Source organism: Tupaia chinensis, unplaced genomic scaffold, assembly GCF_000334495.1.
Source record: "Tupaia chinensis unplaced genomic scaffold, TupChi_1.0 Scaffold138407_1, whole genome shotgun sequence".
In the NCBI taxonomy this organism is placed as follows: domain Eukaryota; kingdom Metazoa; phylum Chordata; class Mammalia; order Scandentia; family Tupaiidae; genus Tupaia; species Tupaia belangeri.
The window spans coordinates 507,948-519,979 of record NW_006198305.1 but is presented as its reverse complement, the minus strand read 5'-3'; the positions used below and the strand labels follow the sequence as shown (position 1 = coordinate 519,979).

The following is a 12,032-nucleotide window of genomic DNA, read 5'->3' as shown; positions in this document are numbered from 1 at the left end:
GACAAGTTTTCAATAAACAGGATCTTATTCTTTCGTTAATAATTTTTTTTTTTTTTTTTACCAAAATAGAATAACCAGGTATTAGTGTTGAGAAAACTGGGCTGAATAAGAACAAGGTAGAAAATACTCAAGCATGACCTAGGCTAGAAGGCAAGATCAACACATTTCCCTCATCTCTGCTTTCCTGAGGTAACCACCTAGAAAGAAGAAGTCATGCACTTCAGATGACAGCCATATACCCAACCATCACTGTCCCATGATTCTATCTATCTCCATTTTTTCTTAATGGTTCAGAAGACCATTAAGGAAATAGTAACAGGTTTCTGATTGCCACTCAGTGGGCACACCTCTGTAATTGAAAGTATTCCCTCTGGGCAAGCACATATGTCAGTTTGACTAAGGCTGAGCTTTGGGATACGAGACTTGTAACTATGACTCATAATGACCCTTACTGTTAATTCATGTAGGTCACAGAGAGCTCAGTATACTGTACTTGCAACTAACTATTATAATAAAGCAACATTACAGCAAGATAAAATTTTGAATTTCATACTAAGACTCTCCAGATACCCTGGAATACCTTAGAGGTGGAATGGCTTCTGACCAGGGCTGGGACATACTCTCAGTTGTCAGTGTCCCTAAAATAGTTGCTAACCAGATAGGAAGTCAAGTGCTCTGTAGGAATGAAGAAACTCCTAGAGGAAAACAACAGAACTAGGAATCAATTACAAGCCAAAACTTCTTAATGCTCAAGAAGTTAACCAGCCTAATGGGAAATATTTGTTAATGTTTATAATAATAATAATATGCCTTTATGTGGCTTGATTAGCAAACAAGATATTTAACAAAAAAGTGACAAAGGTCTGTCAGCATTTTGGCAAATAAATGGAGAAATGATAGCTCTCCAGAGTAAAGGCTATTCAATAAAGGATGTCAGGACTATATAAAGAAATTTAAAAATAGGGCCCAGCAGTTAGAATAATGGATACATTGCTGGACTCCCACATGGCCAACTATGGTTTGAATCCCAGACCAGAAGGCTTGAAATTCAATGTTGGGCACATGTGTGTTTGTGCCCAAAATCCTGCAAGGAGAATGGAGAAGGGATTGTGGTGTGGCCATACCCCTGGGGAGTGATTTCTTATTTTCTGTCTCTGTCTCTCTCTCTGGTAGAATGTATGTGCCCTATACCACAGTTCTTTCCAAAAACAAAAAAGTTCTATATCTACTTCATACCATATGCAAAACATAATTGCCAGATAAAATATTTAAATGTTTAAAAGATTTTTTAAAAATCATACAAATACTAGGATAAAATATTAGGAAATATTTATATAATTTAGGAGTATAAAATAATCTTTCTAAGCATGACACCAAGGCACAAACCAAAAAGATCTGGTAACAAAAATAAAATTTTAAGGTTGCATAAACAGTAAAATGAGAAAAAGCAATCTTAAACACATTTTTCTAATAAAAAGGGTTGATTTTCTCAGTATAAAGAATTTTCCACAAATTAGTATGAAAAATGCCAAAATAAAATCTAAGCCAAGGACAATTGCAAGTTATTCACTAAAGAAATAAAATTTATCATTAAATATATGAAAAAGTACTCTGCTTAGCAATGATGAGAGCAATGCAAATTATGAGATACTAATTTTTTATCTATACAATTGGCTATTAAAAATACAACTGCTCATTGCTGCACCTGTGCTCATGCAAGGTTTAGTAGGAATGTAAATAGGCTTAACCTTGTGGACAGAAAAAAATAGATATTAAAACTGAAAGTGTATATGCTCTTTGAATAAGGAGCTCTACTTCTGGTAATTTGTTCCAAGAGAACAAATGGACCAGCATAAAGATCAATATTTAAAGACATTTAATGATACAGTAATATATACAACTGTAAAAATAAACTGCATATCTACCAATGAAGACTGAGTAAATAAACTAATGTATCCATACTGCAAGATACTGTGAGGATACCAAAAAAGATGACATGGATTTCTTATTTCTTAGCATAAATATGTCCATAACATAATAAATTTTAAAAAGAGATGTTACATATACTGTGATCCCATTTACATTTAACCATATGGGGATAATAATAGTACCTTTCTTATAAGGATATTGTGGGAGGTAAAGGGGTTTATCTACATGAAATGCTTAAAATGGTGCTTGGCATATAGTCAGTCAGTAACATTAAAAATGTTACTGTTATTATCCTATATTTGTATATGTGCATAGGAAAGTCTGGAAGGATATAAACAGAATATCAACTGATTATTTTTGGGTAATGGGATTATTTTTACTAATTTTATGAAAACATTTAATGGTTTCATATTTATAATGAAAATAAAGCATTAAAATGGATTAATGCAATGGTTTCTTGTTCACGTCAGCTACTTTATCACATACTGAGTTCCTGTCTCTGTTCCAGGAGTGGCCCTGGACTCAGGTCTATTTTTGTGGGTGTGCAGTTCTCGAGATTCACCACAAAATTAATGACTTTTCTTACTACATGGGAAACAAATGGAATTATGCCTTTTCTCTCTTGTTCTGTGCATTAATTCCACACCAATCTTTTGAATTTTTTTTTTCTTTTAATGTTTTGCAAGCATATGCTTGCTGGAGAGAATCAGAATCAGAGAAGGGAAAGTTGGAAATTACCCCCCAGGGGAGATGATCACAACACAATCCCTTCTCCTCTTGGGATTCTGAGCATTCACACGTAAGTGCCCAGTGTAAATTTCAAGCTGCCTGGTATGAAACTTGAACTGCAGTAGACCATGTGGGAATCCAGTACCTTAACCACTGCACCACCTGTGGCCACGCCCCTCATACCCACTTTAGACAAATTCTTTACAAAGTTCTATAAAAAGTCATTGTAGTCTCCCATGTAGTCAATCACGGTTCGAGTCTCGGACCCTGTGACTTAAACTCACGCCGGGCATGTGTGCGTGCGTGCCCAAGATCCTGAGAAGAGAATGGAGGAGAAGGGATTGGGGCATGGCCATCCCCCCTGGTGGGTGATTTCTCGCTTTCTTTCTCTCTGTCTCTCCCTGTCTTTCTGGCAAGTGCAAGTGCCCTATAGCAAAAACCTCTCCAAAAAAAAAAAAAAAAAAAAAAATGATAAAAGTTGTGTTGTGTTAGCTTTTTGATTAATGCTGCTACCAAAATTCAGATAGATTTGTTGATTAAACCAATTTCAAATGCAGTAATGCAGTTGTGTATAGTGCTCACTGCTGCCAGTCATTTATGATCCCAGAGAAGTTAAAGAAGGAGCCACAAGCTCTGCCCTTACCTGAAGAATTGATAACTGGTAAGAAAAATAAATATGTTCTATGTCTGTTGTCTGTTTCTCCTTCAAATGGAGTGGCATCAATAGTTTTGACTTTTCTAAGAACTCTCACATGAACATTGTTTGTTAGACATGTTAAAATCAACACAGCAACATTTGAATCATGTTCTTATTAGAAACAAAGGCAGTAATGTAACCCCTTCTGACTGATTTTTGAGGTTGTTGGTAACATGAGATTTTTGCATCCCTCTTTATCGTGAAAGGTCTTAAATAAGACCTAACTTGGAAAAGAAACAATCTGACAGTGAGGAGGAAAAAAACTGAGATGAAGAACTTAAATATTCTATGGTACTGACATTTGATGCTCATATTTCTGGGATTTTTTTTTAGTGCTGTGAGAGTTTGCCAAAAAACATTTACAAAGGAAGTGCAAAATTTATACTTTTTTTTTTCTTTTTTGGGGGGAGAGGTTTTGCTGTAGGGCGCGTGCGCTTGCCAGACAGACAGAGAGAGACAGAAAGCGAGAAATCACCCCCCAGGGGGGATGGCCATGCTGCAATCCCTTCTCCTCCATTCTCCTCTTGGGATCTTGGGCACGCACGCACACGCACCCGGTGTGAGTTTAAGCCACCGGGTCCAGGACTCGAACTGCGGTCGACTGAATGGGAGTCCAGCGACATAGCCATTACGCTAACTGCTGGCCCCAAAATTTATACTTTTTAAGTATAATTGTTTAAAATTTTATTCATTCATTCATTTATTTTAATTTGACCAGAGAGAGACAGAGAAAAAGAGAGAGAAAGTGAGAAAGCAAGCCACCAGGTCCGGGACTTGAACCGGGTTCGGCCATGTGGGAGGGTCCAGTGCCTTAACCACCATACCACCTGCTGGTCCCCAACAAAACATATACTCTTGACAGCTACAAATATTGTTTAGAGAAGGTAAGGCAATTTCATGGAAAAACATCTCATGTTCTTGGACTGGAAGAATCAGCCTTATTATGTCACTATTTCTCCAAGCATGTTACAGATTTGATACAGTCTCTATCAGAAGCCTAGCTGACTTCTTTGTATAAATTAACAACTTAATTCTAAAATTTATATGGAATTGTAACAGATCCAGAATAGTCTAATCAATTTTAAAAAAGAAAGCAGTTAGCGTAATGGGTACGTTGCTGGACTCTCATGTAGTCGACCTGGTTCACGTCCCGAAAGTGGTGGCTTAAAACTCACGTCAGGTGCGTGTGCGTGTGTGCCCAAGATCCCGAGAGAAGAATGGAGGAGAAGGGACTGCGGTGTGGCCATTCCCCCCAGGGGGGTGATTTCTCGCTTTCTGTCTCTCTGTCTCTCTCTCTGTCTGTCTGGCAAGTGCATGCGCCCTATAGCAAAAACCTCTCAAAAACAAAACAAACAAACAAAAAACAAAGTAGGAAGACACACAGTCTGATTTTGTATTTACCAACAAGCAGTGTTAAGACATCATAATGGCGTAAGGACACACATGTAGATCAATGAAAGACAGAGTCAGACATAAAATCGTGTCATCTGATTTTCAACAAGGGTGACAAGACCATTCAATAAGGATAGAGTAATTTTTTAACATGGTGCTTCAACAACTGGATAGTTATAAGTGAAAGTATGAAACTTAATCTTTAGCTGAGACCATACACAAAAATTAAATGGATCAAAGATATAAGAGCTAAAACTATAAAACTATTAGAAAACAAGAATACATTTTCATGACCTTGGATTTGGCCATGGATTCTTAGCTATGACATTAAAGAACAAAGCAGGAAATAAAAGGATAAATTAGACTTCAATGAAATTATAAAATTCAAGAGCCAACAAGTGGTGTGGAGGGTAAGGCAGCTGGATCCCACATGACCAACTCTGTGGCTGGAGCCCCAGATCTGGCAGCTTGGAATCAAACTGGGCACATGTGCATGTGTGCCCCAAATCCTAAGAATGGAAGAGAAGGGATCGTGGTGTGGCCATTCCCTCAGGGGGCCATGATTTTTCATTTTCTCTTGCTCTCTTGCTCTTTCTAGCAAGCACACATGCCTTACAGCAAAGATTAAAAAAAATAATAATAAATAAACAAAACTTCCATTTAAATGGACACTATTATTTTTTGCAGAGATTTTTCTTATAGGGCACGTGTGCTCACCAGAAAGACAGAGAGAGAAAGTGAGAAAACACACCCTAGAGGGGATGACCATGCCACAATCCCTTTTCCTCCATTCTCTTCTTGGGATCTTGGGCACGTACACACACATGCCTGGCATGAGTTTAAGTCACCAGGTCTGGGACTCAAACCGCAGTTGTCTACATGGAAGTCCAGTGATCCAGCCATTACATCATCTGCTGATCCCTAAATGTACACCATTAAGAGTGGAAAGACAACCCACAGAATGGGAGAAAATAATTACATATAATTTATCTAATAAGGGACTTATATCTAGAATATATAACATTACTGGATAATAAAGACAGCCTACTAAAAATAGGCAAAGGATGTGAACAGCTTTTCTTTAAGAAAGGTACATACATATGATCAATAAGCATAAATAGGGAAACGTAAATCATAATCAGAGACACTACTTCATACCTACTGAGATGGCTACAATCAAGAATACTGACGTATAGCAAGTATTGTGTATGCAGGGAAACAAGAACCCTCATTCTGATGGTACAATGGTACATCCACTTTGGAAAACAGTGTGGCAATTCTGCAAATTATTAAGCACATGATTTGGTAATTCCACTCATAGTTGTATAACCAAGAGAAATGAAAATATATGCTCGCACAAATAAATGTTTATGTCAGTATTTGTTATAGTCAGAAGTTGGCAACAACCCAAACGTCCATCAACTGATGAGTGGGTAAACAAAATGTGATAATATCTACATGGTGGAATGGAGTAGTGATTCATATTACAACAAGGGTAAGCCTTTAAGGTAGGCTAAGTAGAAGAGGCCAGTCACAAACAATTACATAGTAAAGGACTCCATTCATATGAAGTCTTCAGAATAGCCCAATCCATAGAGACAAAAATGCTTAGTGGCATTTGCTTGGAGCTGGGAGGTAAACAAAGAGGTAAAAAGCTAAAGTGTACAAGGATGAAGTGACAATGTTTTAAAATTGAGAGGTGATAGCTGTATATATCTGTGAATACAATAAAAACCCTGAGTTGTACACTTTGACCTATTAGATTGTTGGGGAAGTCATGATGTTTTTTTCTATGCAAAAATGTGTCAGGACTTTCATGACGACCCAATATATCTCGGTTTTTTAAACTGTAGGGTTTTTTCTCCCTGAAAACACACACACACAAAACACTCAGAATATTCATCTCTATTGGGGACATGATAGAGCAGACAAGGAGAAAAGCTTGGAAGCTCTTTTTTTCACTGCATCTTCCACTGACCAGCTCCTCACTCCAGCTCCCATTGCTTTAAGAATTTCCAGGTGGGGAACCAGCAATTAGCGTAATGGCTATGTTGCTGGACTCCCATGTAGTGGACTGAGGTTCGTGTCCTGGACCCAGTGGCTTAAAATCATGAGCCGGGCGTGTGTGCATGTGTGCCCAAGATCCCGAGAGAAGAAGGGATCGTGGCATGGCCATCCCCCCAAGGGGGGTGATTTCTCGCTTTCTGTCTCTCTGTCTGGTGAGCACATGCGTCCTATAGTAAAAACAAAACAAAACAAAACAAACAAACAAACAACCTCTCCAAAAAAAAAAAAAGAACTTCCAGGTTATCCAAATTATAGCTTGGAATTCCACACTCACCTTCTCCACCCAAGTTTTGTACTCAGTAATGTATAGATGCATAGGGAATGAAAAACAACTGTAGAGGTAGCCATTTTGCAGGTGGAATACAGAAATGATCCCAAAGGTCAGAATAGAGAGGAACTTCCATGTGTAAAAGAATATTTTGTAGGCAAGAGGGACAGTTGTGGGGCAAGCAGACTCCTCTCACTAAAGAAGCCTTAGGCAGCAACAGCAACAAGTTTCCATTCTCGATCTTCAGTTTAAAGCTGATGAACTGTTTTAATAATCCTTCCTCTATCTCAGTTTAACAGAGGATGTCAGACACTGTAAAATATTATTCTCAGCTAGTAAAGTTGTTTGTTTCAGCACAGCTTCCCAAAATGCTCTTCTATGAGTAAGAGTTTCAATCTACTATTACACAGCAGAGTGCCGAGCCTGAGGCTGAAGTGAGGCTAAAGTTCTGAAATCCCTGGAAATCATGTTATGAAATTGAAGATGCAAACAAATGTTGTTTCCTAGAGTTTAAAAGAGGAATGATATAATGAAGTCACAAATAATGCTTATTTTTATTGATGAAAACATATTTATAAAAGCAGGAAGAAATGAATAAATAAAAATAATTCTAAAAAAAGGGGGGGGGCCAAAAAAGGGGGGTCCAGCAGGTGGCATGGTGGTTAAGGCACTGGATATTCCCACATGGCTAATCACAGTTCGAATCCCAAACCTGCTAGCTTGCTTTATCACTTTCCCTCTTTCTCTCTCTTTCTGTTTATTCTCTCTGGTCAATTAAAATGATGAATAAATAAGAATTAAATAATTCTAAAAGAAATAAAAGCAGGAAGAATTCTTTGTCAATAGTAGTAAAAGAACAAGAAAATCTTTAAAGCTTGTTACAAGAAAATTTTCAGCGAATCAGAAAGGCATCATCAGATGAGCTTTAAAATATACATAAGATGGTGATAACCAACCCTTCAAATATTCTCATGATACCTATCAAAACGTCATTGAAGACCTGCTAAATTCCATGATCTCAAAGGTTTCCAATTTCCAGATGTGTTAAAATAAAATCAGGCAATTCTTATAATTCTGTTGACTAAGGTACATGATTGTGGGTACAAATTTATGTGGATGGCTACTGTCACCATCTACTTACTTGAAAATACATAGTTTCTAGACAGTTTTTTGCTATAAAGGTTAATGGTAATGTATCATAATGGAAAGTACAGATTTAAAAAATATAACTGGCTTGTGGCTTATATTTTTGGAAATGGTATTTTGGGTAAGTTTATAGCTCTACTCAATTTCTAAATAACACCTCATCCTCATGGGGTTGTGTGCAGATTTTAAAATAATATATGTAATGTACCTAGAGCAGCACTTGACATATTAAAAATATAGTGAATATAGTTTTGATTAAATAATATTTGTGATAAAAATCTGAATGACCTCTGATTGGTAATTGGGAATAAAATGCTTTTTGTATGCTACTGTTTCTATAATAAAATAACGTTTGGTACATAATTTATAATATCTTTTTTTCTTCCTGCAAGGACTTTTTATAGGCTAAATAGAGTAATTTATAATTTTCAAATATGTAAATAAATAAGGTTACAAAAAATGTTTCAAACCTTAAAAGTTACTTGTTTACCTTGATATCCTTTATTTTTTGCTTTTCAAAATTGTCAATAGTTTCCTCCAGCTGACGAGTTGTCCGGGTAGCATCCATTGTAGCTCTCTGTAATTCAGTTTCTGCCTACAAAAGTATTCACCAAGCAAAGATATCAAAAAATCAAATCAGAATCCATTCAGTCGCGTCCAATGGTAAATACTACCATTGTACTATTGGCTTTTTTGGCATAACAGTTTAAATTATTCAATATTATATTTTTACCACATATAATAAAACAACATATAATAAACACATTCAGAATAAAACATTTAAATCTATTAAGGGACATAATTCATGATGTTAAACTAAACAAAACAAAAATTCTTCCCTCTATTTCTATAAAGCCATTTTTTTTTTTGCCCTTGGATAGTTAACTGTAAAATAATCTATATTTTCTACTACTTTCATCTGTTTCACTGCTTATGCCATTTATCTTTTCTTCTGTCTCCTCTTTAATCCTTTCTTCCTCAAAAAGAAAGGACTAGAAAAAGAAAGAAAATTCCTGACTTATTACCAGGAAATGTTAATGCTCTCAAACACTGCCTCTTAATCTGTAAAATACAATAATGCATATCTCATAGCACTTTTGTATGGATTAAATGAAGTGATCTTTGTATAGGACTACAAAGAGTCATTGGCACACAGTGGAAAGACTTATGGCTATGAAAATTTCCACAACTGAGAATCTTTGATTTTTAAATTATTATTTCATTATTTAGGCATTTTGGGCTAGCAAGTATAAGGCTATTACACTTTGCTTACTTTTACTAGTTTTTTAAATGTGTTAAATATTTCTAATTCTATAATATCCTAATTAGGTGGAGTAGAATGTATACTACAAATATTTAACATGGAATTTCCACTTGCAGATTCTTCTTTTTCAATTTGCCAGAGGGTGTGTAGAGAGAGAAAGAGAGAGGGAGAAAAAGAGGAGGTAAAGTGAGGAAGCATCCCCCATGGGGGATGACTATCCCTTCTCAATTTCTCCTTTACGGATTTTGGGCTTGCACATGTGTCCCAATGTGTTTTTCAAGCCACCCAGTCTGTATCTTAAACTGCTCAGTTTGCGATGTGGGCTCCAGCTGCCTTAACTATCATGCCACTGGCTGGCCTACAGATTCTTTTCTTTTTTTTTGAGAGGTCTTTGCTATAAGGTGTGTGTGCTCGCCAGACAGACAGAGAGAGACAGAGAGAGAGAAAGCAAGAAATCACCCCCCAGGGGGGATGGCCATGCCGCAATCCCTTCTCCTCCATTCTCCTCTCGGGATCTTGGGCAAGCACGCACACGCACCCGGTGTGAGTTTAAGCCACCGGGTCCGGGACGCAAACTGCGTCGACTACGTGGGAGTTCAGTGACATAGCCATTACGCTAACTGCTGGTCCCCTGGCATACAGATTCTTATAAGCTAATGATATTACACTGTTTCTATTTATTTAAGCTATTACAAAAGATATATACACTAGTAACTAATAAATTAGATGGTAAGTCTAATGCTTTCCTTCATAAACTCTGATAATATACTCACCAATTAGATCTGTGTTGTACAATCAATTGGTGGCCACTAGCCACATGTGGCTATGTATGTTATCTAAATAAAAATGTAAGAACTTAACATTTCAAGAGCTCGGTAGCCAAATACAGCTAGTGGCTACAGTACTGTTAAGTGCAGAACATTTCCAATCTATTTATGTATTTCTCTTTAAGCATCTCATTCTTTAAGACAGCAGGTGCCCAAAATCATAATTTTTTTTTTATAAACAGTAACAGAAACTTAAAAATAAAAGAGTTTTAGCCCAATTTTCTGATTTTTTCCTATGAAAATGTTTCTTGTGCCAGTATTATGTTTACTCAATAGTCTCATACATTTTAATAACTAATCAATGGAAAAAATGTATTTGTCATGAAAACTGTGACATGTAATAGCATTTAGCCTTTGCTTTCTTTTTCAAGAAAATGTATAAATTCAAACAAGTAAAAGTGTTTACTATAAGGGTCCATTTCTTGACACATCACTTTATTACCCACCTGTGACTGAAATTTTTCATAAAGGAAAAAATACATTTCAAAGAGAACATAGCATTTTTAAATAAATTAAAATAATCATATACTATTACAGAATGATATGCTCTTGCAACTAAGTTATACATTAATTGTAACTATAAATTGATCACATACTCTTGCCATTAGATTCATTCAACTAGTAAGTTTCAAGATATTAAGCACATAAAATATATTTATTTATTATATAGGATATAAAGTTTAGTAAAACCATTAAGAGGGGACTTCAAAACCTTCATGGAAAGTTGGAATTTAAGTACAAGTTTACTTGGGTGCAAAAAGATTTTAAAATCCACACATAATTCTCTTTAAGTAATTTTATTTCAAATTCCTTTTTATTGTCAGAAGATGTATGTGCTCACTAGAGACAGAGAAGAAGCACCACCCAGTGGGGCATTGTCATGCTACAATACTTTTTCCTCCACTTCTCCTTCTCATCAGGATTCTGGACATGGATACACATGTGCCCAGCATGTCTTTCAAGTCACACAGTCAGGCATGTGTGATCTGGTGCCTATGCACAACACTTACCCACTGTGCTGTGGGTCCAGACTGATAGTTTTTTTTCTTTGGAGAGGTTTTTGTTATAGGGTGCATGCGCTCGCCAGAAAGACAGAGAGAAACAGAGAGACAGAAAGCGAGAAATCACCCCCCAGGGGGGGATGGTCACACTGCAATCCCTTCTCCATTCTCCTCTTGGGATCTTGGGCATGTACACACACATGCCCGGCATGAGTTTAAGCCACCGGGTCCAGGACTCAAACCATGGTTGACTACATGGGAGTCTAGTGACATAGCCATTATGCTAACTGCTGGTCCCCAGACTGATAGTTTTTTAATTACATGCATTTTCCATGAACTTTTTCAAAGATCCTTTGTATAACTTTTCAACTTAAACATGACCTAAAATAAAAAAGTAATTATTTATAACGCTGAACTTAGGATTTTTAAAAACTGTAGTGCTATTACAGGAAATGTGAAATAGAGCTCCTTTGTAGATTTTTTATATGAAAAATTTCTAATGGTTATTTGATAGTGTTAACCTTTCACATGAGAATTTACAAGCAGAATAATTTCCGATAGTGTTTATTATGTGTGGCTGATGCAGTTTTTTATTGGTGCCTACTTCCTTTTGACCTATGCCTTTCCCTTCCCCATTGATACCTACAGTTGATTAAATGGGGGAAAGCATGGGGAAGAAGCCATCTGTATACTAATATATATATATATATAT

At 36.5% G+C, this 12,032-nt stretch overlaps 1 protein-coding gene across 3 annotated transcripts in view; it reads right to left on the bottom strand.

Annotated features, from left to right (window-relative positions):
• CIBAR1 (CBY1 interacting BAR domain containing 1) overlaps positions 1-12,032 on the bottom strand; it is a 29,979-nt gene that overhangs the window by 9,767 nt on the left and 8,180 nt on the right. For all 3 annotated transcript variants that reach the window (XM_006161280.3, XM_006161279.3, XM_006161278.3), the window contains exons 5-6: positions 10,766-10,771; positions 8,719-8,823 (exon numbers count right to left, since the gene is read on the bottom strand). In XM_006161280.3, the coding sequence (XP_006161342.1) occupies positions 8,719-8,823; positions 10,766-10,771 (111 nt within the window). The remainder of the gene's footprint in view (positions 1-8,718; positions 8,824-10,765; positions 10,772-12,032) is intronic.